The sequence below is a fragment of the Stenella coeruleoalba genome (genome assembly GCF_951394435.1).
Source record: "Stenella coeruleoalba genome assembly, chromosome: 11".
Lineage (NCBI taxonomy): Eukaryota > Metazoa > Chordata > Mammalia > Artiodactyla > Delphinidae > Stenella > Stenella coeruleoalba.
In genome coordinates, this window is record NC_137157.1 from 22,412,233 (window position 1) to 22,439,660 (window position 27,428).

Consider the following 27,428-nt stretch of genomic DNA (forward strand, 5'->3'; position numbering starts at 1 on the left):
CATGGATTTTAATCTTTTATACATTTTACATTTAATAGATTTTACATATAATACCTCTTTTAATATATTTCCATCTTTTAACATTTTTATGTTTACTAGAACTTGTTAGCTTATTAGCTATGCTTTCATGACATACATACTACCGTTTTCTCACCACTCCTCTAGCAATCTCTCTCATATAAGGACACAAGCTTCCAAAGGACGGAATGTATTGTCTTATGTGCAGCTTTCCTTCAAACTCAAAGCGATACAATTCTCAGTGATTGTTTTCACTTTTATTTTCAGTAACCTTATTTAAATATGATCCAGGTTCACAAGTTCCCCATAGAATTCTTGTTAGAAAATCATCCCTTATGTTTTAGAATATAATAATAAAATAAAGCTAACTTCAAAAATACACTTAAGTCTGCCTGGTTCCAAGAATCATCTCAAATTCTTTTTTTTTAATTGAAGTATAGTTGACTTACATCAAGTTCTTAATCCTCTGTGAGATCTCCCTTTAACTCCTCCAGTTCTAGTGTCTTTCTAGTTCACAATTACTATTATCATGAAATCTCAGACGTCTTCCCCCAAAGCAGCCTGGGTAAATTCCCATGGTGCCAGACTCTAGGCAGAATTCCCAGGACAGATGACAGCTGTTCTTTCCACATCACACTGGAAAAGTGGCACAAGGACAGGTCGCACATAGAACACCAGACAAATATCCATTTGCCCTTGAGAAGGTTCCAAAACAAAAGGCAGTGTGTGTGAACATTATCAGAGGTAGTTAGAAAACATCGCTATTTTTCATTTTAAGAGAAAAGAAACATGGCCCAATCTAAAATGAATACAAACTCCAAAGAACTTTGGGGTTTTTTGTTTGTTTGTTTTTAATTTTTCCTGGAGTATAGTTGCTTCCAAAGAACTTTGAAATGAACCTTTTCAACAAAAGAAATTTGGGAAATTTCAATAATAATTATATGAATACACTGAAAAGCAATCAAATATCAAAAGATTGAACAAGAATATAGTTGTTGTTGTTTTTTAACATAAGCGGGGGAGCAGGCCTGGGCAGAAGGAGTTCAGCTGTGATGTAGCACCACAAAGCCTTCAACCTCAGGAGCCCAGAAGTGCGTATTGCCCATCAGTGTCCCAGGTCAGATTGATAAGGCTGGGTCTTTTTTTTTGGCTGCATGGCTTGTGGGATATTAGTTCCCCAAACAAGATTGAACCTGGGCCTCAGCAGTGAGAGCACGGAGTCCTAACCACCGGACCGCCAGGGAATTCCGAAGAATATAGTTTTCTGAGATGGTAAGAATAATACACACCAAACATTTTAAGTGTTTGTTGGTTGCTTACTATGCCATTTCAATGTGTGAAAATTGTCACCTATAAGAAGGTTGTAATTTTTAATATTTGGTTTTATTTTCAATAAGTTATAATTAATTATTGTTTCAGTTAATTCAAACAATGCAGAAATATATAGAATACAAAGTGAAAGGGTCTCCTTGCCATTTTCCTACTCCTTTCTACCTACCCAATACCAGTCCCCAGAGAAAGAGGTAACTTCTGTTAAAAATAGTTTAGTACCTATCCTTCCAGTAATTTTAAATGGCTATTAGCATATAATGATATGTGGTACGTTTTTGGTATATTGATGGTTATATTTTGGGGTGAAATTTTAGCATGTTTTTGTTATGATTCTTCTTAAAAATAATGTAAATATATTGTATATATTGTTCTAGTCCTTATATTTACACACTTAATTTTTTTTACCAAGGAATATGCTATTATTATATTCGTTTTCTCCAGTATACATTCCTTTTTTTTTTTTTAATTTATTTTTATTTTTGGCTGTGTTGGGTCTTCATTGCTGCATGTGGGCTTTCTTCAGTTGTGGAGAGCGGGGGCCACTCTTCATTGCAGTGCACGGGCCTCATTGCAGTGGCCCCTCCTTGTTGCAGAGCATGGGCTTCAGGCACGTGGGCTTCAGTAGTTGTGGCACACGAGCTCAGCCTCCCCGCGGCACGTGGGATCCTCCCAGCCCAGGGCTCGAACCCATGTCCCCTGCACTGGCAGGCTGATTCTTAACCACTGCACCACCAGGGAAGTCCCTACATTCCTTTTTTTAAAAAAAGTTCTCTAACTTAAAAAAGCTGCACATAATTAATATGTACAACTTGATGAGTTTGGAGATAAGTCTACTCCCGTGAACCCATAACCACAATCTGTGCCATGAAGCTATTAATGACTTCCAAAAGTGATGTATTTATTATTACATGTTATTACATGTGATATTACATTTGTTATATTATTAATATATATTATTATTTATTATATATTATATTATTATTTGTTATTTTGTGATAAGAACATGTTGTATGAGATCTACCTTCTTAGCAAATTTTTGAGTACACAATACAGTAGTAACTATAGGCACTATGCTGTACAGTACCTCTTTAGGATCTATTAATCTTGTAAAACTGAAACGTTGTACCGTTTTATAAATACCTAGCTGTTTCCCCCTCCCCCAAGCCCTTGGCAACCACTCTGCTTCTATGAGTTTAACTATTTTAGATTCATCACATAAGTGATATCATGTAGTATTTTTTCTTCTGTGTCTGGCTTTTTTCACTTAGCATAATGTTCTCCAAATTCACTCATGTTGTTGTAAACGGCGGGATTTCCTTCTTTTTTAGTTATATAATATGCTATTGTATGCATATACCATGTTTTCTTTTACAGTTCATCAGTTGTTTTCTTTTAACATCTTTATTGCGGTATAATTGCTTTACAATGGTGTGTTAGTTTCTGCTTTATAACCAAGTGAATCAGTTATACATATACATATGTTCCCATATCTCTTCCCTCTTGCGTCTCCCTCCCTCCCACCCTCGCTATCCCACCCCTCCAGGCGGTCACAAAGCACCGAGCTGATCTCCCTGTGCTATGCGGCTGCTTCCCACTAGCTATCTACCTTACGTTTGGTAGTGTATATATGTCCATGCCTCTCTCGCTTTGTCACAGCTTGCCCTTCCCCCTCCCCATATCCTCAAGTCTGTTCTCTAGTAGGTCTGTGTCTTTATTCCTGTCTTACCCCTAGGTTCTTCATGACATTTTCTTTTCTTAAATTCCATATATATGTGTTAGCATACGGTATTTGTCTTTCTCTTTCTGACTTACTTCACTCTGTATGACAGACTCTAGGTCTATCCACCTCATTACAAATAGCTCAATTTCATTTCTTTATATGGCTGAGTAATATTCCATTGTATGGATGTGCCACATCTTCTTTATCCATTCATCCGATGATGGACCTTAGGTTGTTTCCTTCTCCAGGCTATTGTAAATAGAGCTGCAATGAACATTTTGGTACATGACTCTTTTTGAATTATGGTTTTCTCAGGGTATATGCCCAGTAGTGGGATTGCTGGGTCATATGGTAGTTCTATTTGTAGTTTTTTAAGGAACCTCCATACTGTTCTCCATAGTGGCTGTACCAATTCACATTCCCACCAGCAGTGCAAGAGTGTTCCCTTTTCCCCACACCCTCTCCAACATTTATTGTTTCTAGATTTTTTGATGATGGCCATTCTGATTGGTGTGAGATGATATCTCATTGTAGTTTCGATTTGCATTTCTCTAATGATTAATGATGTTGAGCATTCTGTCATGTGTTTGTTGGCAGTCTGTATATCTTCTTTGGAGAAATGTCTACTTAGGTCTTTTGCCTATTTTTGTATTGGGTTGTTTGTTTTTTTGTTATTGAGCTGCATGAGCTGCTTGTAAATTTTGGAAATTAATCCTTTGTCAGTTGCTTCATTTGCAAATATTTTCTCCCATTCTGAGGGTTGTCTTTTGGTCTTGTTTATGGTTTCCTTTGCTGTGCAAAAGCTTTGAAGTTTCATCAGGTCCCATTTGTTTATTTTTGTTTTTATTTCCATTTCTCTAGGAGGTGGGTCAAAAAGGATCTTGCTGTGATTTATGTCATAGAATGTTCTGCCTATGTTTTCCTCTAAGAGTTTTATAGTATCTGGCCTTACATTTAGGTCTTTAATCCATACTGAGCTTATTTTTGTGTATGGTGTTAGGGAGTGATCTAATCTCATACTTTTACATGTACCTCTCCAGTTTTCCCAGCACCACTTACTAAAGAGGCTGTCCTTTCTCCACTGTACATTCCTGCCTCCTTTATCAAAGATAAGGTGACCATATGTGCGTGGGTTTATCTCTGGGCTTTCTATCCTGTGCCATTGATCTATCTTTCTGTTTTTGTGCAGGTACCATACTGGCTTGATTACTGTAGCTTTGTAGTATAGTCTGAAGTCAGGGAGCCTGATTCCTCCAGCTCCGTTTTTCGTTCTGAAGATTGCTTAGGCTATTCGGGGTCTTTTGTGTTTCCATACAAATTGTGAATTTTTTTGTTCTAGTTCTGTGAAAAATGCCAGTGGTATTTTGATAGGGATTGCATTGAATCTGTAGAGTGCTTTGGGTAGTAGAGTCATTTCCACAATGTTGATTCTTCCAATCCAAGAACTTGGTATATCTCTCCATCTATTTGTATCATCTTTAATTTCTTTCATCAGTGTCTTATAATTTTCTGCATACAGGTCTTTTGTCTCCTTAGGTAGGTTTATTCCTAGATATTTCATTCTTTTGGTTGCAATCGTAAATGGGAGTGTTTTCTTGATTTCTCTTTCAGATTTTTCATCATTAGTGTATAGGAATGCCAGAGATTTCTGTGCATTAATTTTGTATCCTGCTACTTTACCAAATTCACTGGTTAACTCTAGTAGTTTTCTGGTAGCATTTTTAGGATTCTCTATGTATAGTATCATGTCATCTGCAAACAGTGACAGCTTTACTTCTTCTTGGCCGATTTGGATTCCTTTTATTTCCTTTTCTTCTCTGATTGCTGTGGCTAAAACTTCCAAAACTATGTTGAATAAGAGTGGTGAGAGTGGGCAACCTTGTCTTGTTCCTGATCTTAGTGGAAATGGTTTCAGTTTTTCACCACTGAGGATGATGTTGACTGTGGGTTTGTCATATATGGCCTTTATTATGTTTAGGAAAGTTCCCTCTATGCCTACTTTCTGCAGGGTTTTTATCATAAATGGGTGTTGAATTTTGTCAAAAGCTTTCTCTGCATCTATTGAGATGATCATATGGTTTTTTTTCCTATAATTTGTTAATATGGTTTATCACATTGATTGATTTGCGTATTTTGAAGAATCCTTGCATTCCTGGAATAAACCCCACTTGATCATGGTGTATAATCCTCTTAATGTGCTGTTGGATTCTGTTTGCTAGTATTTTGTTGAGGATTTTTGCATCTATGTTCATCAGTGATATTCGCCTGTAGTTTTCTTTCTTTGTGACATCTTTGTCTGCTTTTGGTATCAGGATGATGGTGGCCTTGTAGAATGAGTTTGGGAGTGTTCCCTCCCTCTGCTTTATTTTGGAAGAGTTTGAGAAGGATAGGTTTTAGGTCTTCACTAAATGTTTGATGGAATTCGCCTGTGAAGCCATCTGGTCCTGGGCTTTTGTTTGTTGGAAGATTTTTAAACACAGTTTCAATTTCAGTGCTTGTGATGGGTCTGTTCATATTTTCTATTTCTTCCTGATTCAGTCTTGGCAGGTTGTGCATTTCTAAGAATTTGTCCATTTCTTCCAGGTTGTCCATTTTATTGGCATAGAGTTGCTTGTAGTAATCTCTTATGATCTTTTGTATTTCTGCAGTGTCAGTTGTTACTTCTCCTTTTTCGTTTCTAATTCTATTGATTTGAGTCTTCTCCGTTTTTTTCTTGATGAGTCTGGCTAATGGTTTATCAATTTTCTTTATCTTCTCAAAGAACCAGGTTTTAGTTTTATTGATCTTTGCTATGGTTTCCTTCATTTCTTTTTCATTTATTTCTGGTCTGATTTTTATGATTTATTTCCTTCTGCTAACTTTGGGGGTTTTTTGTTCTTTCCCTAATTGCTGTAGGTGCAAGGTTAGGTTGTTTATTCGAGATGTTTCCTGTTTCTTAAGGTGGGCTTGTATTGCTATAAACTTCCCTGTTAGAACTGCTTTTTCTGCATCCCATAGGTTTTGGGTCGTCGTGTCTCCATTGTCATTTGGTTCGAGGTATTTTTTGATTCCCTCTTTGATTTCTTCAGTGATCACTTCGTTATTAAGTAGTGTATTGGCTAGCCTCCATGTGTTTGTATTTTTTAGAGATCTTTTCCTGTAATTGATATCTAGTTTCATAGTGTTATGGTCGGAGAAGATACTTGATATGATTTCAATTTTCTTAAATATAACAAGGCTTGATTTGTGACTCAAGATATGATCTATCCTGGAGATGTTCCATGAGCACTTGAGAAAAATGTGTATTCTGTTGTTTTTGGATGGAGTGTCCTATAAATATCAGTCAAGTCCATCTTGTTTAATGTATCATTGTAAGCTTCTGTTTCCTTATTTATTTTCATTTTGGATGATCTGTCCATTGGTGAAAGTGGGGTGTTAAAGTACGCTACTATGAATGTGTTACTGTCAATTTCCCCTTTTATGGCTGTTAGTATTTGCCTTATGTAGTGAGGTGCTCCTATGTTGGGTGCATAAAGATTTACAATTGTTATATCTTCTTCTTGGATCGATCCCTTGATCATTATGTAGTGTCCTTCTTTGTCTCTTCTAATAGTCTTTATTTTAAAATCTATTTTGTCTGATATGGGAATTGCTACTCCAGCTTTCTTTTGGTTTCCATTTGCATAGAATATCTTTTTCCATCCCCTTACTTTCAGTCTGTATGTGTCCCTAGGTCTAAAGTGGGTCTCTTGTAGACAGCATATATATGGGTCTTGTTTTTGTATCCATTCAGCCAATCTGTGTCTTTTGGTGGGAGCATTTAGTCCATTTACATGTAAGGTAATTATCGATATGTATGTTCCTATTCCCATTTTGTAAATTGTTTTGGGTTCGTTATTGTGGGTCTTTTCCTTCTCTTGTGTTTCTTGCCTAGATAAATTCCTTTAGCATTTGTTGTAAAGCTGGTATCGTGGTGCTGAACTCTCTCAGCTTTTGCTTGTCTGTAAAGGTTTTAATTTCTCCATCAAATTTGAATGAGATCCTTGCTGGGTAGAGTAATCTTCGTTGCAGGTTTTTCTCCTTCATCACTTTAAATATGTCCTGCCACTCCCTTCTGGCTTGCAGAGTTTCTGCTGAAAGATCAGCTGTTAACCTTATGGGGATTTCCTTGTGTGTTATTTGTTGTTTTTCCCTTGCTGCTTTTAATATGCTTTCTTTATATTTAATTTTTGACAGTTTGATTAATATGTGTCTTGGCGTGTTTCTCCTTGGATTTATCCTGTATGGGACTCTCTGTGCTTCCTGGACTTGATTAACTATTTCCTTTCCCATATTAGGGAAGTTTTCAACTATAATCTCTTCAAATATTTCCTCAGTCCCTTTCTTTTTCTCTTCTTCTTCTGGAACCCCTATAATTCGAATTTTGGTGCGTTTAATGTTGTTCCAGAGGTCTCTGAGACTGTCCTCAGTTCTTTTCATTCCTTTTTCTTTATTCTGCTCTGCAGTAATTATTTCCACTATTTTATCTTCCAGGTCACTTATCCGTTCTTTTGCCTCAGTTATTCTGCTATTGATCCCTTCTAGAGTATTTTTTATTTCATTTATTGTGTTGTTCATCGTTGCTTGTTTCATCTTTAGTTCTTCTAGATCCTTGTTAAATGTTTCTTGCATTTTCTCTATTCTATTTCCAAGATTTTGGATCATCTTTACTATCATTATTCTGAATTATTTTTCAGGTAGACTGCCTATTTCCTCTTCATTTGTTAGGTCTGTTGGGTTTTTATCTTGCTTCTTCATCTGCGGTGTGTTTTTCTGTCTTCTCATTTTGCTTATCTTACTGTGTTTGGAGTCTCCTTTTTGCAGGCTGCAGGTTCGTAGTTCCCATTGTTTTTGGTGTCTGTCCCCAGTGGCTAAGGTTGGTTCAGTGGGTTGTGTAGGCTTCCTGGTGGAGGGGACTAGTGCCTGTGTTCTGGTGGATGAGGCTGGATCTTGTCTTTATGGTGGGAAGGTCCACGTCTGGTGGTGTGTTTTGGGGTGTCTGTGGGCTTATTATGATTTTAGGCAGCCTCTCTGCTAATATGTGGGGTTGTGTTCCTGTTTTGCTAGTTGTTTGGCATAGGGTGTCCAACACTATAGCTTGCTGGTCGTTGAGTGTAGCTGGGTCTTAGCCTTGAGATGGAGATCTCTGGGAGATTTTCACCATTTGATATTATGTGGAGCTGGGAGGTCTCTTGTTGATCAGTGTCCTGAAGTTGGCTCTCCCACCTCAGAGGCACAGCACTGACTCCTGGCTGAAGCACCAAGAGCCTTTCATCCACACAGCTCAGAATAAAAGGGAGAAAAAGTAGAGAGAAAGAATTAGTAGAAGTAGGAAGAAAGAAAGAAAGAAAGGAAGGAAGGAAGGAAAGAAGGAATGAAGGAAGGAAGAAAGAAAGAAAGAAGAAAAGAAGGAAAGAAAGAAAGGGAGGGAGGGAGGGACAGTGGGAGGAAGGAAGGAAGGAAGGAAGGAGCGAAGGAAGGAAAAAAGAAAGAAAGAAAGAAGATAAAGTAAAATAAAGTGAAATATAATAAAGTTATTAAATTAAAAAATAATTATTAAGAAAAAAAATTTAAAAAAAAACAGACGGATAGAACCTTAGGACAAATGGTGGAAGCAAAGCTATACAGACAAACTCTCATACAGAAGCATACACATACACACTCACAGAAAGAGGAAAAGGGGAAAAATCATAAATCTTGCTCTCAAAGTCCACCTCCTCCATTTGGGATGATTCGTTGTCTATTCAGGTATTCCACAGATGCAGGGTACATCAAGTTGATTGTGGAGCTTTAATCCGCTGCTTCTGAGACTGCTGGGAGAGATTTCCCTTTCTCTTCTTTGTTCTCACAGCTCCTGGGGTTCAGCTTTGGATTTGGCCCCGCCTCTGCGTGTAGGTCATCGGAGGGCGTCTGTTCTTCGCTCAGACAGGACGGGGTTAAAGGAGCCGCTGATTCGGGGGCTCTGGCTCCCTCAGGCCGCGGGGAGGGAGGGGCACGGAGTGCGGGGCTGAGCCTGCGGCAGCAGAGACCAACGTGACATTGCACCAGCCTGAGGCTCGCTGTGCGTTCTCCGGGGAAGTTGTCCCTGGATCCCAGGAACCTGGCAGTGGTGGGCTGCACAGGCTCCCTGGAAGGGAGGTGTGGATAGTGACCTGTGCTCGCACGCAGGCTTCTTGGTGGCGGCAGCAGCAGCCCTAGCGTCTCCTGCCCGTCTCTGGGGTCCGCGCTTTTAGCCGCGGCTCGCACCCGTCTCTGGAGCTCCTTTAAGCAGCGCTCTTAATCCCCTCTCCTCGCGCAGCGCACCAGGAAACAAAGAGGGAAGAAAAAGTCTCTTGCCTCTTCGGCAGCTCCAGACCTTTTCCCGGACTCCCTCCCGGCTAGGCGTGGTGCACTAACCCCTTCAGGCTGTATTCACGCCGCCAACCCCAGTCCGCTCCCTGCGCTCCAATCAAAGCTTGAGCCTCAGCTCGCAGCCCCGCGCACCCTGGCAGGTGAGCAGACAAGCCTCTCGGGCTGGTGAGTGCCAGTCGGCACCGATCCTCTGTGCGGGAATCTCCCTGCTTTGCCTTCCGCACCCCTGTTGCTGCACTGTCTTCCGTGGCTTCGAAGCTCACCCCCTCCGCCACCCGCTGTCTCCGCCCACGAAGGGGCTTCTAGTGTGTGGAAGCCTTTCCTCCTTCACAGCTCCCTCCCACTGGTGCAGGTCCCATCCCTATTCTTTTATCTCTGTTTTTTCTTTTTTTCTTTTGCCCTACCCAGGTACGTGGGGGAGTTTCTTGCCTTTTGGGAGGTCTGAGGTCTTCTGCCAGCGTTCAGTAGGTTTTCTGTAGGAGTTGTTCCACGTGTAGATGTATTTCTGGTGTATCTGTGGGGAGGAAGGTGATCTCCATGTCTTACTCTTACGCCATCTTCCCCCCAAAATTCACGGTTCATCTGTTGATGGACATTTAGATTGCTTCTGGGCTTCCCTGGTAGCGCAGTGGTTGAGAGTCCGTCTGCCATTGCAGGGGACACGGGTTCGTGCCCAGGTCTGGGAAGATCCCACATGCCGCGGAGCGGCCAGGCCCGTGAGCCATGGCCGCTGAGCCTGTGCTCCGCAACGGGAGAGGCCACAACAGTGAGAGGCCCGCGTACTGCAAAAAAAATAATAAAAAATAGATTGCTTCTATGTCTTAGTTATTGTGAATAATGCTGCAGCATGGAAGTGCTAATATCTCTTCTAGATCCTGTTTTCATTTCCTTTGGATATATATCCAGGAGTGGAGTTTCTGGATCACATGGTAGTTCTCTTTTTAGTTTTTTGAGAAACCTTCATACTTTTTTGAGGCACACCAATTGACAACCTCACCAACAGTATACGAGGGTCCCCTTTCTCCATGTCCTTACCAGCATTTGTTATGTGATTTTTTTTTAAAATAAAAGCCGTCCTAATGAGTATGAGGTGATATCTCACTGTGGTTTTGATTTGCATTTCCCTGATGATTAGGATTGTTGAGATTTTTTTCATACACCTGCCGGCCATTTGTATGTCTTCTTTGGGTAAATGTCTATTCAAGTCCTTAGCCCAGTTTTTAACCAGGTTATCTGAGTTTTGGCTATTAAGCTGTAGGAGTTCCTTATATATTTTGCTGATTAACTCTTTATTAGATACAGAGTTGGCAAATATTTTCTTCTGTTTCGTAGGTTGCCTTTTCATTTTGTTGATTGTTTATTGTGCAGAAACTTTTTAGTTTGATGTAATCCCACTTGTCTATTTTTGCTTTTGTCATCTACGTTTTTGGTGTAATATCCAGAAAATCATTGCAAAAACTAAAGTCATTGCCAAATCAAAATTTGATGAAGCTTTTCACCTATGTTTTCTTCCCTGTGTTTTATGGTTTCAGGTCTTATGTTTAAGTCTTTAGTCCACTTTTTAAGTTTTTAAGTCTTACTTTTTTTTTTTTTTTTTTTTTTGCGGTACCTGGGCCTCTCACTGTTGTGGCCTCTCCCGTTGTGGAGCACAGGCTCTGGATGCGCAGGCTCAGCGGCCATGGCTCACGGGCCCAGCCGCTCCGCAGCATGTGGGTTCTTCCCAGACCGGGGAACAAACCCATGTCCCCTGCATCGGCAGGTGGACTCCCAACCACTGCACCACCAGGGAAGCCCAAGTCTTACAGTTTTTGTGTATGGCGTAAGATACGGGTCCAGTTTTATTCTTTTGCATGTGGATGTCCAGTTATCCCCACACCATTTATTTACTATCTTTTCCCCATTGTGTATTCTTGACATCCTTGTCAAAGGTCAGTTGACAGTTGTTTGCATGGGTTTATTTCTGGGCCATCTATTCTATTCCATTGGTCTCTATGTCTGTTTTTATGCCTGTACCATACTGCTTTGATTACTGTAGCTTTGTATTATATTTTGAAATTGGGAAGCATGATGCCTCCTGCTGTGTTCTTCTTGCTCGAAATTGGTTTGACTACTCAGGGTCTTTTGTAGTTCCAAATGAATTTTAGGATTTTTTTCTATTTCTGTAAAAACTGTCATTGGGATTTTGATAGGGATTGTAATAAATACATAGATGGCTTTGGGTGATTAGACATTTTAATAATATTAATTCTTCCAATATGTGAACACAGGATGTCTTTCCATTTATTTGTGTCTGCTTTAATTTCTTTCATCAGTGTTTTTTAGTTTTTAGTGTACAAAGTCTATCACTTTCTTGGTTAACTTTATTCCTAAGTATTTTAATCCTTGGAATTTATTGTAAGTGGAATTGTTTTCTTAATTTCATTTTTGGGTAATTCATTGTTAGTGTATAGTACCTAGAAATACAACTGATTTTTGAATGTTGATTCTGTATCTTGCAACTCTGCTAAATTCATTTATTAGTTCTAATAGTTGTGTGTGGGGGGGAGTCTTTAGTATTTTCTACATATAAGATCATGTCATCTACAAACAAAGATAATTTTACTTCTCCTTTCCTGATTTGGATGCCTTTTATTTCTTTTTCTTGCCTAAATGCTATAGCTAAGACTTCCAGTACAGTGTTGAATAGAAGTGGCAAGAGTGAGCATCCTTGCCTTGCTCCACATCTTAGAGGAAAAACTTTCAGTTTTTCACCATTGAGAATGATGTTAGCTATGGGCTTTTTATATATAGCCTTTATTGTGTTGTGGTAAGTACCTTCTAAGGGGAAGTCCCTAGGGTAAGTCACTAGTTTGTTGAGAGTTTTTACCATGAAAGGGTCTTGAATTTTGTCAAATGCTTTTTCTGCAGACATTGAGATGATCGTGTGATTTTTATCCTTCTTTCTGTTAATGTGGTGTAGCACACTGATTGATCTGCATATGTTAAACCATCCTAGCACCCAGGGATAAATCTCACTTGGTCATGGTGTATGGTTCTTTTAATGTGCTATTAAATTTGGTTTGCTGATATTTTGTTGAAGATTTTTGCATCTGTGATTATCAAGGATATTGGCCTGTAGTTGCCTGTAGTTTTATTTTCTTGTGGTATTTTTGTCTGGCTTTGGTAACACGGTAATGCTCTCCTCATAAAAAGGAGTTCCCTCTTCTTTTATTTTTTTGAATGTTGAAGAAGGATTGGTATTTTCATAATTGAAAACCAATATTATTTCAATATAATTATAATGTAGTATTCCATTTCAAATAACATTCCTATGAATGGGGCTAAAATGAATATGGTAGACCTCCATTAGGAAGATTAAATATCATTTTGTTTATAATTAGTAATGTATTTATTTCACAGGGCAAAGTAATGGAGTAAAATTAATGTTCATCAGATTTTTAAACAGAGTTGAAAGTATTTTATAATTCACAGCTTTATCCTGCACAATATTCATCACTTTACTTTCAGCACTTAGCCAAAGAAATGACTTCTTAATTACCAAGATATATTGTAGTGAAGAATAAAATCTTTCCTACAGCTCACTGTTTCCTTGGCATATTTTAGAAAACCACTCATGTTCATCTGTTCATAAAGAAACAAAGAACTCGAGGTTGTGGAGAAAAGGGAACCCTCTTGCACTGTTGGTGGGAATGTAAATTGACACAGCCACTGTGGAGAACAGTATGGAGGTTCCTTAAAAAACTAAAAATAGAACTACCATATGACCCAGCAATCCCACTACTGGGCATATACCCTGAGAAAACCATAATTCAAAAAGAGTCATGTACCAAAATGTTCATTGCAGCTCTATTTACAATAGCCAGGTCATGGAAGCAACCTAAGTGTCCATCGACAGATGAGTGGATAAAGAAGATGTGGCACATATATACAATGGAATATTACTCAGCCATAAAAAGAAACAAAATTGAGTTATATGTAGTGAGGTGGGTGGACCTAGAGTCTGTCATACAGAGTGAAGTAAGTCAGAAAGAGAAAAACAAATACCGTATGCTAACACATATATATGGAATCTAAAAAAAAAAGGTTCTGAAGAACCTAGGAGCAGGACAGGAATAAAGACGCAGATGTAGAGAAAGGACTTGAGGACACGGGGAGGGGGAATGGTAACCTGGGACGAAGTGAGAGAGTGGCATGAACATATATACACTACCAAATGTAAAACAGATAGCTAGTGGGAAGCAGCTGCATCACACGGGGAGATCAGATTGGTGCTCTGTGACCACCTAGAGGGGTAGGATAGTGAGGGTGGGAGAGAGACGCAAGAGGGAGGGGGTATGGGGATATATGTATACATATAGCTGATTCACTTTGTTATACAGCAGAAACTAACACAACATTTTAGAGCAATTATACTCCAATGAAGATGTTAAAAAAAATTAAAGAACTCATTCGATTAAGTTCCAAGCAGCAAGAAAAAACTGTGATGGCTGATAAATATATGGACAGGTGAGTGTAAAGGAAATGCCATCAGCGTGACTTATAAAGTAGAGGGACATTTCAAAAGAAACCAACTACAAAGAAGCAGCCTTTTATATTACTCATCGATAACTCTCAAGGGTGATGACAAACAAATCCAGAGACCTCAGAAACCACATTTCTTCCATGTTTTAAAGATGTGAGGGGAAAACAAACACATAAAATATCTTCTTTGTACAAATACATTAGCCCAAAGTCCTCAAAACAAGTCAAAGAGACAGACATTCCCTCACAGCTTTAAACTCAAAAAGATTTTGTAGATGAAGTAGAAACATCAGAAACTATTTGAGGGAAGAAGAAAAAAAGACACGAACAAGACAGACAAGGTCCTTGAGCATGGAGTTTCTATTCTAATAAAGAGAAACAGACCACAAGCAAGTAAACAAATAGATGAGATGATTTCAGATAGGGATAAGCATCATAAATAAAATTAAGCAGGCTAATGGACTATGGTAGAATTGGAGCACTATTTCAGGTTGAGTCATCAAAGAAATTCTCTTTAAGGAGGTTACATTTGATCTGAGTTCTGAATGATAACAAAAGAGCCAGACTTACCAAGATTTGGAAAAAAGCATTCCAGGCAGAGGGCACAGAAAATGTAAAGGCCACGAGATAGGAACAAGCATGACATTTCGAGGAACAGAAAGAGGGTCAATATGGTTAGAGTTTGGTGAGTGTCAGGGAGATATGTGCAGAGCAGTGGGCAGGAGCCAGGTAGGTTTTGTCCATCCATCCTGTAATCTACCCCAGCCCATGCTCCACGACATCTGTGGCCTGATTTGTCCATGCCATCCTTCTGTCACTTCATATGCAGTGTCTTCTATTATCTTTTTACATATAAATATTCTATTTTCTCAACCAGATTTTAAGTTCTCTAACAGCTGGACTGAATGCTGTCATCCATAGATCCTACAGTGCTTTGTGTATAAGTGTGTGTGTGTGTGTGTGTGTGTGTGTGTGTGTGTGTGTGAGAATATATGCTATCTAGATGGTACAGACTAGTGGTTTAGAATTTGAGCTCTGGAACCAAACTAGAATCAAATCATGGCTTTTATTACTTACTGGTTATGTGACTTTGGGCAAGTTAATATCCCAGTGACTTGGTTTTCTCATCAGTAAATGGGCGGACTAACTGTAGCTGCCTCATAGGGTGGTTGTGAGGATTAAAGAGGTTGCCAGATTGTATAACGCTTAGAACATTTAAGGATAAAGGGTACTGTGTCTGAGATGAAAACTATACCAGCAATGAACTATGAACCAGCAATTCAACACTTACGTATATAGCCTGATTGAGTCTTGCATATATACACCAAGAACTTGTATAAGAATTTTCATGGCAGTATAAAATTGAAATTCCAAAGTCCATCAATAGTAAAAATAGGTAAGCTGTGTATATTCATAAAACAATTCCATACAGCAATGAAAATTAACAAACTAAGGTTATACACAGTATAAATGAATCTCAGGAATATAATGCAGTGAAAAAAATGCAAAAGAATATATACAAATGATTCCATTTATATTAGTTTCTTACATTCAAAAATATGCAAAACCTAACAATATATATTTAGAGAGACAAGCATATATGATAAAACTATCAAGAAAAGCAGAAGGATAATAAAAACAAAACTCAGGAGAGTAATTATCTGTAAGAGAGGGAGAGGGGGAGGGGATTAGGAAGAGCATGCAGAAGATATCAGAGATCATGATAATGTACTTTTTCTTACACTGGTGGTGGGTACACTGATGATCATTGTATTATCAGTACTTTTACTCCTGCTACTCAAAGGATAATCTGCAGAGGAGAGTATTGACATCATCTGGGATTTTGTTAGAAATGCAGAAACAGGCCCCAGACTGCATGAATCAGAATCTGCATTTTAATAAGATCCCAGATGATTGTTTGCACATTAAAGTTGGAGGATCATTCCTTTAAAATTTACATATATTTTATAAGTATTCTTTTGTATTTAATAAACATTTAATAAAAACTTACTTTAAAGTATTGATTCATGGAACATGATATCACATTCCAGTTATATCAGTGTCTAGATCTTTGAAATTCTTGATTTCTTTTTCTTATAATTTCCCCATACACTTATCAAAAATGAGCGCAGTGGGCTTCCCTGGTGGTGCAGTGGTTGAGAGTCCGCCTGCCGATGCAGGGGACACGGGTTCGTGCCCTGGTCCAGGAAGATCCCACATGCCGCAGAGCAGCTAGAAAAAAGTTAACACTTTTTGAGGAAGTCAAAATCCAGATAACCAACCATGTAGCATTTTAAATCTTCAGCATCCTATCAAAAACTATTAGACAAGCCAAGAGGCAAAAAAACATGACAGATTACTACCAGAAGAAAAAAATCATTCAATAGAAACAGACTTAGAAATGACAGAGATGATGGAACTAGCAGAAAAATATGTTAAGATATCTATCCAGTATGTGCAATTATTTAGCGGAAAACATTAACATGAGGAGAGAAATGGAAAATATTTTTAAAAGCCCAAGTGGAATTTCTAGAGATGAAAAAACACAATATCTGACATGAAAATTTAACTGTATAGGATTAAGAGCAGATTAGACACTGCAAAAGAAAAAAGTCCATGAACTTGAAGACATAACAAGAGAATCATCCAAAATGAAGTCTGTAGAGGAAAGAATGGTGAAAAAATTAACAGAGTCTCAGTGTCCTGTGGAATATCAGTCTTTGTTAAAAAAATAAGGGAGGGGGAGATATTTGACGAAATAATGGTCACCAATTTTTTAAAATTTGATATGAAAACTATAAACCCACAGATCCAACAAACACCAAGCAGGATACGCACACACACAGCCCACACCAAGGTACAGCATAATCAAATCACTAAAAGCATTAAAAAGAAAAAAAATAAAACCTTATGTACAGAGGAACAAAGATAAGAAATTCTGCAGGCTTTTTGTCATGATGAAAACAGGACAATGGAACAAACATCTTTAAGATTCTGAATAAAAAAAAAGCTGTCAATTGCTATATCCAATAAATATATCCCTGAAAAATAAAAGTGAAATAAGACATTTTTAGGTGAACAACATCAGATAATTCATTGCCAGCAGAACTACACTGTTAGAAATGTTCAGGGAAGTGCTTCTGTTAGAAAGAAAAATGATACCACATAAACACTCAAATCTACACAAAGAAATGAAAAGTGCTGAAAATGGTAAATACATGTTTGGATATAAAATTTTAGCATTTAAAAAATTTACTGAAGAGATACTTGGCTGTTGGAAGCAAAAATAATAACAATGTATCATGAGGTTTATCATACATGGAAGTAAAATATGTGATAGCAATAGCATAAAGGATAGGGGAATAGAATTGAAACTGTTGTAAGGATCATATGTTATACATTAAATGATACACTATTAGAAGATAGACTATACTAAGCTAAAAATGCATATTGTAAACCTTAGGGCAACTGAAAATAAATAAAGAGGTATAACTAATAAAGCAATAGTGGAAATGAAATGGAATACTAAAACAAGTACTCCATTAATCTAAAATTAGGCAGAAACTGAGGGGGAAAGGAACAAAAATATAATGGAATAAATAGAAAACAAATGGCAAGATATAGATTTAAATTCAACTGTATCAATAACTACATTATATGTAAATTAAAAGACAAAGATTGGATTAAACTTTAAAGCAATACCCAACTATATGCTCTCTATGTAAAAAATCTACTTTAAACATAAAGACATAGATTAAAACTAAATGGACTATGTTTTTCCCAGTATGAGAATTTAAGCTATAAGAGATATTTGAAATCTCTCCCATATACTGTAATATATCCTGGTTTGATGAGCTCATCAAATACACCTATATCTTGAATATTATTCAGTCGATGTCAGTGTCTTATCACTCACTAAATTCTTTCTTAAGCTACCAATAATATCTATTGTCTATAAGTACATGAAGTATAAACTGTTATTTCCAAAATTTGAATTTTAGAGTGTCATAAACACTTTATTCCTATACTTAGATTCTCCAGTCTCTCTTGACCTAGAATATCCATCAAGAATGGTATTTTACTTTCCTGAAAGCATAAGAGTTTTTTGTTCTATGACAAGCATTTTTCTGGTATCAGATCTGACTGTTTCACTAACTGTAGGCCAGCCTCTATTTTATTTGGTTTGTAAATGTGAAGAATTTGATCACATCTTGTATAGTTTCCATTATAATATGTGGCATTTAAACACACAAAGTGAAGCTTGCATTTTTCATGCTTAAATATGAATGGATAAATGCCTTCAATTTTTCACAACTAAATTTAAACTTTCTGGAATCTTTGTCTTCAGAATGTGCTAATCATATACCACAAAATGGCGCTGACTTCTACAGAAAGTAACTCAGCCAAGGATGCTATGTTCCATCTTTGCAGTGAAATGCAAATTTCTCAAGAGATTGAATACGATTTTCTTAATAAAATAATTTTAAGTTTTACATTTAGGGCACAGAAAGCATACTAAAAATATTCTCTGAACTGCTGGAATTTTCAAGTATTAGAACTGATTATTTTCATTCACTTTAAATCTTCGCCTCTAAAATTTTTATTGTACAACACTGAATACATATATGAATAGCCGATGATGCTGTCTCTTTTCCTTACATTATTTATTTCCATTGTATTATTGCCAGCTAAAGATGGTCACACATGCTGACATATTTTCATTGATTGAAGAATGTCAATATTTCCTTCAACTTCTTTGTTCACTTTCTTACCATCCAACCTTGTCTTGACTTTGAAGCCATTGTATACCTGATATGAAAAGGAAATACTTTTGTAGGTCTAATAGCTAATTACTTCAAAACAAATAGTCAATATACAAAAAAGCTTTTAAATCCCAAACTACAAATGAGCAATTTTTCTGATTGAGAATGTTTATTAATTCAGACTCTTTTATTGTTTATCAAAATGAGTATGATTTAGTATGTGCCTTCCGTGCTTTTATTTTGGTAGCAAATATTTTCCCGAGCGGTGTGCATTTATTTTTCCTAGTGAAATTTTGTGGCACTTACATAAACTACATTCTCCAGTCTTTATTTCTCAGAAATGTCTGCTGGACTGTGAGTTCTCTGAGACTTTGTAACAGTGGTCCTCCTCTCCCAACACTTACAGTCTAGTATATAGCCAATCAATATCTTTGTAATTGCAAGAGAAAAAGACCACTGAACCAGGATTAATTTTAGTCTATTTCATACACACTCTCCTTTGACTCAAAACCCCCTGCCTAGACAAGGTCCTTAAAGGAAACATCTTTCACTAGAAGGATTAACCTAGGCACCATCTCTTTACTGTGTCTTCTGAAAACAAATGAAAATGATCAAGAAGACTCGAGTAACTGCTTCCCAAGGACTGCTGGAAGTGTCTAGACTGGGCTCAACATGGCCAATCCCAGTAACTGTGCTTCGAGGGAGCGCCTATGTGAATTTATGCCTGCCCTGCCACAGCCCCACCCCTACCATATACCCAGGCTGCTGCTTTAGGAATAATTTCCTCAGGTTGACTTAAACTCCAGCCAGTAGTGTAGTATGCTTAATATTAACATGAGATGAATATCAGGCACATGGAGCATGACAAATGTATTTCCTTTTTTTCTTATAGCTTCAATTAGTTTTCACTTCGGGCACACAGAAGTTGGCTAATATACGTCTACCCTTCGTTTATTTGTACAAAGAAGTAATTGTCAACGACATGATTTGGATGTTGGGTAATGACTCAGCGTGACATATTTTGATGGACAAATGAAGCTTCACTGTTGTTTAGTCCATACCCCAGCCTACAGGAAGTAGGTGATCTGACCCTGTCTACACTCCCTTCTCTCTCTGCTCCAGCCACACTGGCCTTCTTGCTATTATGCAAATCACACTCAGCTTCTCTCACTATAGGTTTGGGTTTGCTTTTGCCTCAGTGTGCAATATTCTTTCTCCTGACAGTCATATGGCTGGTGCTTTCACTTCATTAAGGTTTTTGCTCAAATGCAACCTCCTCAAAGAGGCACCCCTGATCACCCTATCTAAAAAAGATAGCACACCCCCGCATGACTTTCTACCCCTTCATCGCACTTTTCACTGTGCTACGTATTTGTCTTTGATCATCATCTGTCTCCCCCACTAGAAATTAAGCTCCATGAGGGTAGAGACTTTATTTTGTGCACCATTGTACCAGTGCCTGACACATAGTAGTCACTCAGAAAACATCTGGTAAATGAAAGACAGGAAAGAAAGCAGGGAAGAAGGCAAGGAGGGAGAGAGGGAGAAAGAAAAATGATTATCCTTGTTGAAAGTGGAAGGTTCTCTTTATTTTTCTTAATATTCAGTTGAAAATTTTATTTTTTGAGTATCCCTATTCTTTTTCAAATTCTTTTCCCATTTAGGTTATTACAGAACATTGAGCAGAGTTCCCCGTGCAATACAGTAGGTCCTTGTTGGCTATTTATTTTATTTATTTATTTATTTATTTAACATCTTTATTCAAGTATAATTGCTTTACAATGGTGTGTTAGTTTCTGCTTTATAACAAAGTGATTCAGTTATACATATACATATGTTCCCATATCTCTTCCGTCTTGAATCTCCCTCCCTCCCACCCTCCCTGTCCCACCCCTCTAGGTGGTCACAAACCACTGAGCTGATCTCCTTGTGCTATTGGCTGCTTCCCAGTAGCTATCTATTTTACGTTTGGTAGTGTATATATGTCCATGCCACTCTCTCACTTTGTCACAGCTTACCCTTCCCCCTCCCCATATCCTCAAGTCCATTTTCTAGTAGGTCTGTGTCTTTATTCCCATCTTACCCCTAGGTTCTTCATGACCTTTTTTTTTTTTTCTTAGATTCCATATATATGTGTTAGCATACGGTATTTGTTTTTCTCCTTCTGACTTACTTCACTCTGTATGACAGTCTCCAGGTCCATCCACCTCACTACAAATAACTCAATTTCATTTCCTTTTATGGCTGAGTAATATTCCATTGTATATATGTGCCACATCTTCTTTATCCATTCATCCAATGATGGACACTTAAGTTGCTTCCATATCCTGGCTAGTGTAAATAGAGCTGCAATGAACATTGTGGTACATGACTCTTTTTGAATTATGGTTTTCTCAGGGTATATGCCCAGTAGTGGGATTGCTGGGTTGTATGGTAGTTCTATTTTTACTTTTTTAAAGAACCTCCATACTGTTCTCCATAGTGGCTGTATCAATTTACATTCCCACCAACAGTGCAAGAGGGTTCCCTTTTCTCCACACCCTCTCCAGCATTTATTGTTTGTAGATTTTTTGATGATGGCCATTCTGACCGGTGTGAGATGATATCTCATTGTAGTTTTGATTTGCATTTCTCTAATGATTAATGATGTTGAACATTCTTTCATGTGTTTGTTGGCAATCTGGATATCGGCTATCTATTTTAAATACAGTAGTGTGTAAATGTCAATCCCAAACTCCCAATCTATCCCTCCCCCCACCTTTCTCCTTTTGTAACCATAAGTTTGTTTTCTAACCCTGTGAATCTGTTTCTGTTTGTAAATAAATTCATTTGTATCATTTTTTTAGATTCCACATATGAGCAATATCATATATTTGTCTTTCTCTATCTGACTTACTTCATGTAGTATGGTAATCTCCAGGCCCATCCATGTTGCTGCAAATGGCATTATTTCATTCTTTTTAATGGCTGAGTAATATTCCATTGTATATATGTACCATGTCTTTATCCATTCATCTGTCAATGGACATTTAGGTTGCTTCCATGTCTTGGCTATTGTAAACAGTGCCACAATGAACATGGGGGTGCATATCCTTTCGAACCATGCTTTTCTCTGGATATATGCCCAGGAGTGGGATTGATGGATCATATGGTAGCTCTATTTTCAGTTTTTTAGTGTACCTCCATACTGTTCTCCACAGTGGTTGTACCAATTTATATTGCCACCAACAGTTTAGGAGGGTTCCCTTTTCTCCACGCCCTCTCCAGCATTTATTGTTTGTAGACTTTTCAATGATGGCCATTCTGACCAGAGTGAATTGATACTTCATTGTAGTTTTGATTTGCATTTCTCTAATAATTAGCGATGTTGAGCATTTTTTCATCTGTATGTCTTCTTTGGAGAAATGTCTGTTTAGGTCTTCTGCCCATTTTTTAATTGGGTTGTTTTTTTGTTTGTTTGATATTGAGCTGCATGAGCTGTTTGTAAATTTTGAAGATTAATCCTTGTTGGCTGCATCATTTGCAAATATTTTCTCCCGTTATGTGGGTTCTCTTTTCGTTTTGTTCATGGTTTCCTTTGCTGTGCAAAAGCTTTTGAGTTCGATTAGGTCCCATTTGTTTATTTTTGGTTCTATTCCCATTACTTTAGGAGACGGATCAAAAAAGATATTGCTGCAATTTATGTCAAAGAATGTTCTGACTATGTTTACCTCTAAGAGTTTTATAGTATCCAGTCTTACATTTAGGTCTTTAATCCATTTTGAGTTTGTTTCTGTGTATGGTGTTAGGGAGTGTTCTAATTTCATTCCTTTACACGTAGTTGTCCAGTTTTCCCAGCACCGTTTATTGAAGAGACTGCCTTTTCTCTATTGTATTGTCTTGCCTCCTTTGTCATAGATTAATTGACCTTGGGTGCATGAGTTTATTTCTGGGCTTTCTATCCTATTCCGTTGATCTATATTTCTGCGGGGTTTTTTGCCAGTACTGTATTGTTTTGATGACTATACCTTTGTAGTATAGTCTGAAGTCAGGGAGCCTGATTCCTCCAGCTCTGTTTTTCTTTCTCAAGATTGCTTTGGCTATTCAGGATCTTTTGTGTCTCCATACAAATTTTAAAATGTTTTATTCTAGTTCTGTGAAAAATGCCATTGGTAGTTTGACAGGGATTGCACTGAATCTGTAGATTGCTTTGGGTAATATAGTCATTTTGACAATATTGATTCTTCCAATCCAAGAACATGGAAGATTCTCTTTAGTTTCTATCACAGTTCTGCCGAGTGACTGCTGGTATGCAGTCCTTGGCTTCCTGAGCTGCTCCATCTGGATCAGCCTGTGAGGCCTACCTAGACCTCCAGCCCTCATGAGGTCTTAGGTGCTGAGTCTCTGTGGAATGTACTCTGTGGGTTGTGTACCATCTCCCTACCATCTCTACAGAGGAACTACTTCATGATTTTCTCAAAAGTTTGCCTTTTTCTACTATTTCTCCTTCAGTTCAACCACTCTAAAAGCTTCTGTACTACTAGGCTTTGTCTTTGGGAGACAAGGTGAGAATAATAATAGCTAACACTTATTAAGTATTTATTACGGGGTAAACAAGCACTGATCTAAGTGCTTTGCAAGTATTAGCTCATTGAATCAACCCCATGAAGTACTACAATCATCATATTACAGTTGCATAAACTGAGGTCCAGAGAGTTTAGGTAACTTTCCCCACGCATCCAGAATTTGAATATGGATAGTGTGACTCTAAAGCCAATGTTCTTAACTTTTACTCACACTGACATAACACAAACAGCACAGAGCTGGGATTTAGAAGACAACTGTTCTTGCTCTGTGACCTTAGACAATTTTCTTAACTTCTCCGAGTTAAGAACTCAGAGTTAATGTATACTCTCCTCACCTAAAAAAATCAAAATATTGGACTACATAATCTATAAAGGCTCTCCAACTCCTGCATTCTATGACTGGTTTATAATGAGTTGCATTAATTACCTGTCCCAAGAAAGATCCAGGTGGAAATACCTCAAAGGACAATCTTTCAGGACATTCTGCGCTGTCTATATCACCTGCTGGGGCTCTTATAATCTATGTGGTAACATCATAGAATGAAGAGAACATGATCTGGGTTTAAATCTTGGCGTTGCCACCCACATCTCAACTGTGCAACTTTGGGTAACTTACCTGACTGTTCTGAATCCATTTTCGTTTTAATTTGTTTGCTAATTGTTTTGTCTAAAATGAATCCAATACTACTAAACTTACAGAGTTTTCCAAAAGATTTAAGGATATAAAGTATGTAAACTTGGCTGGTAAACATTAGGTTACCCAATAAAACTTAATTTCTCTCTCACTTTTGCTCTCTACAAGTTTTGGGTGTTTTACAGAGATGTCCATGTTACCAAACAAAAAAAGTGGGTGGCAGGAAAATTTGAGGACTGTTTTAAACTTTTATTTGTGACCAGCTATATGCTTTATAAAATAAAGTAATAAAATCCAGGTTCGCCTATAACTTTGAAACAATATTTAACACACAACAATTTCCCCCTGTTCTCTGTAGATGCTAAAAATGACCTAGACTTCATTAGGATCACCAAGGCAGGTCACAAGAAGCATCTAGACAGTATTTCAGGAGCTTTATTAGAGTATAATTGCTTTACAATGGTGTGTTAGTTTAACATCTTTATTAGAGTATAATTGCTTTACAATGGTGTGTTAGTTTCTGCTTTATAACAAAGTGAATCAATTATACATATACATATATCACCATATCTCCTCCCTCTTCGTCTCCCTCCCACCCTCCCTATCCCACCCCTCTAGGTGGTCGACAAGCACCGAGCTGATCTCCCTGTGCTATGTGGCTACTTCCCAATAGCTATCTTTTTTACATTTGGTAGTATATATAATTGCATGCCACTCGATCATTTCGTCCCAGCTAACACTTCGCCCTCCTCGCGTTCTCAAGTCCAGTCTCTACATCGGCATCTTTATTCGGTCCTGCTCCTAGGTTCTTCAGAACCACTTTCTTTTTTTTTTTTTTTTTTTTTAAGATTCCATATATATGGGTTAGCACACGGTATTTATTTTTCTCTTTCTGATGTACTTCACTCTGTATGACAGTCTCAAGGTCCATCCACCTAACTACAAATAACTCATTTCGTTTCTTTTTATGGCGGAGTAATATTCCATTGTATATATGTGCCACATCTTCTTTAACCATTCATCTGTTGATGGACACGTAGGTTGCTTCCATGTACTGGCTATTGTAAATAGAGCTTCAGTGAACCTTGTGGTACATGACTGTTCTTGAATTATGGTTTTCTCAGGGTATATGCCGAGTAGTGGGATTGCTGGGTCGTATGGTAATTCTATTTTTAGTTTTTTAAGGAACCTCCATACTGTTCCCCATAGTGGCTGTATCAATTTACATTCCCACCAACAGTGCAAAAGGATTCCCTTTTCTCCACACCCTCTCCAGCATTTATTGTTTGTAGATTTTTTGATGATGGACATTCTGACCTGTGTACGGTGATAACTCACTGTAGTTTTGATTTTCATTTCTCTAATGATTGGTGATGTTGAGCATCCCTTCATGTGTTTGTTGGCAATCTGTATATCTTCTTTGGAGAAATGTCTGTTTAGGTCTTCTGTCCATTTTTGGATTGGGTTGTTTGTTTTTTTGACACTGAGCTGCTTGTAAATTTTGGAGATTAATCTTTTGCCAGTTACTGTGTTCGCAAATATTTTCTCCCATCTGAGGATTGTCTTTTCATCTTGTTTATGGTTTCCTTTGCTGTGCAAAAGCTTTTAAGTTTCATTAGGTCCCATTTGTTTATTTTTGTTTTTATTTCCATTTCTCTATGAGGTGCGTCAAAAAGGGTCTTGCTTTGATTTATGTCATACGGTGTTCTCCCTATGTTTTCCACTAGGAGTTTTATACTATCTGGCCTCAAATTTAGGTCTTTAATCCATTTTGAGTTTATTTTTGTGTATGGCGTTAGGGAGTGTTCTAATTTCATTCTTTTACATGTAGCTTTCCAGTTTTCCCAGCAGCATTTATTGAAGTGGCTGTCTTTTCTCCATTGTATATTCTTCCCTCCTTTATCAAAGATATGGTGACCATATGTGCATGGGTTTATCTGTGGGTTTTCTATCCTGTTCCTTTGATCTATATTTCTGTTTTTGTGCTGCACCATACTGTCTTGATTACTGTAGCTTTGTAGTATAGCCTGAAGTCAGGAAGACTGATTCTTCCAGCTCCGTTATTCGTTCTCAAGATTGCATTGGCCGTTCGGGGTCTTTTGTGTTTCCATACAAATTGTGAAATTGTTTGTTCTAGTTCTGTGAAAAATGCCATTAGTAGTTTGATAGCGATTGCATTGAATCTGTATATTGCTTTGGGTAGTAGAGTCATTTTCACAATGGTGATCCTTCCAATCCAAGAACATGGTATATCTCTCCATCTGTTTGTATCATCTTTAATTTCTTTCATCAGTGTCTTATAGTTTTCTGCATACAGGTCTTTTGTCTCCTTTGACAGGTTTATTCCTAGGTATTTTATTCTTTTTGTTGCAATGGTAAATGGAAGTGTTTCCTTAATTTCTCTTTCAGATTTTTCATCATTAGTGTATAGGAATGCCAGAGATTTCTGTGCATTAATTTTATATCCTGCTACTTTACCAAATTCATTGATTAGCTCTAGTAGTTTTCTGGTAGCATCTTTAGGATTCTGTATGTATAGTATCATGTCATCTGCAAACAGTGACAGTTTTACTTTTTCTTTTCCGATTTGGATTCCTTTTATTTCTTTTTCCTCTCTGATTGCTGTGACTAAAACTTCCAAAACTATGTTGAATAATAGTGGTGAGAGTGGGAGACCTTCTCTTTTTCCTGACCTTAGAGGAAATGATTTCAGTTTTTCACCATTGAGAATGATGTTAGCTGTGGGTTTGTCATATATGGCCTTTATTACGTTCAGGTAAGTTCCCTCTACGCCTACACTCTGGAGGGTTTTTACCATAAATTAGTGTTGAATTTTGTCGAAAGCTTTTTCTCCATCTATTGAGATCATCATATGGTTTTTATCCTTTAATTTGTTGATATGGTTTATCACATTGATTCATTTGCGTATATTGAAGAATCCTTGCATTCCTGGGATAAACCCCACTTGATCATGGTGTATGATCCTTTTAATGTGCTGCTGGATTCTGTTTGCCAGTATTTTATTGCGGATTTTTGCATCTATGTCCATCAGTGATATTCACCTGTAGTTTTCTTTCTTTGTGACATCTTTGTCTGCGTTTGGTATCAGGGTGATGGTGGCCTCGTAGAATGAGTTTGGGAGTGTTCCTCCCTCTGCCATATTTTGGAAGAGTTTGAGAAGGATAGGTGTTAGCTCTTCTCTAAATGTTTGATAGAATTCGCCTGTGAAGCCTTCTAGTCCTGGGCTTTTGTTTGTTGAAAGATTTTTAATCACAGTCTCAATTTCAGTGCTTGTGATTGGTCTGTTTATATTTTCTATTTCTTCCTGGTTCAGTCTCAGAAGGTTGTGCTTTTCTAAGAATTTGTCCATTTCTTCCAGGTTGTCCATTTTATTGGCATATAGTTGTTTGTAGTAATCTCTCATGATCCTTTGTGTTTCTGCAGTGTCAGTTGTTACTTCTCCTTCTTCATTTCTAATTCTTTTGATTTGAGTCTTCTCCCTTTTT

General features: G+C 37.7%; 1 protein-coding gene across 16 annotated transcripts in view; it reads left to right on the top strand.

Moving 5' to 3' along the window:
* The window catches only part of ANKS1B (ankyrin repeat and sterile alpha motif domain containing 1B), a gene marked incomplete at its 5' end in the record, with an annotated part of 1,156,737 nt that overhangs the window by 891,074 nt on the left and 238,235 nt on the right, over positions 1-27,428 (top strand). The window contains one exon of one of the 16 annotated variants that reach the window (XM_079937793.1): positions 10-1,290. The exons of the other annotated variants lie outside the window; for them this stretch is intronic. Coding sequence (XP_079793919.1) covers positions 1,288-1,290 — 3 coding nt within the window. Of the gene's footprint in view, positions 1-9; positions 1,291-27,428 lie in introns of those variants that run through there. 16 annotated transcript variants of the gene reach the window in all.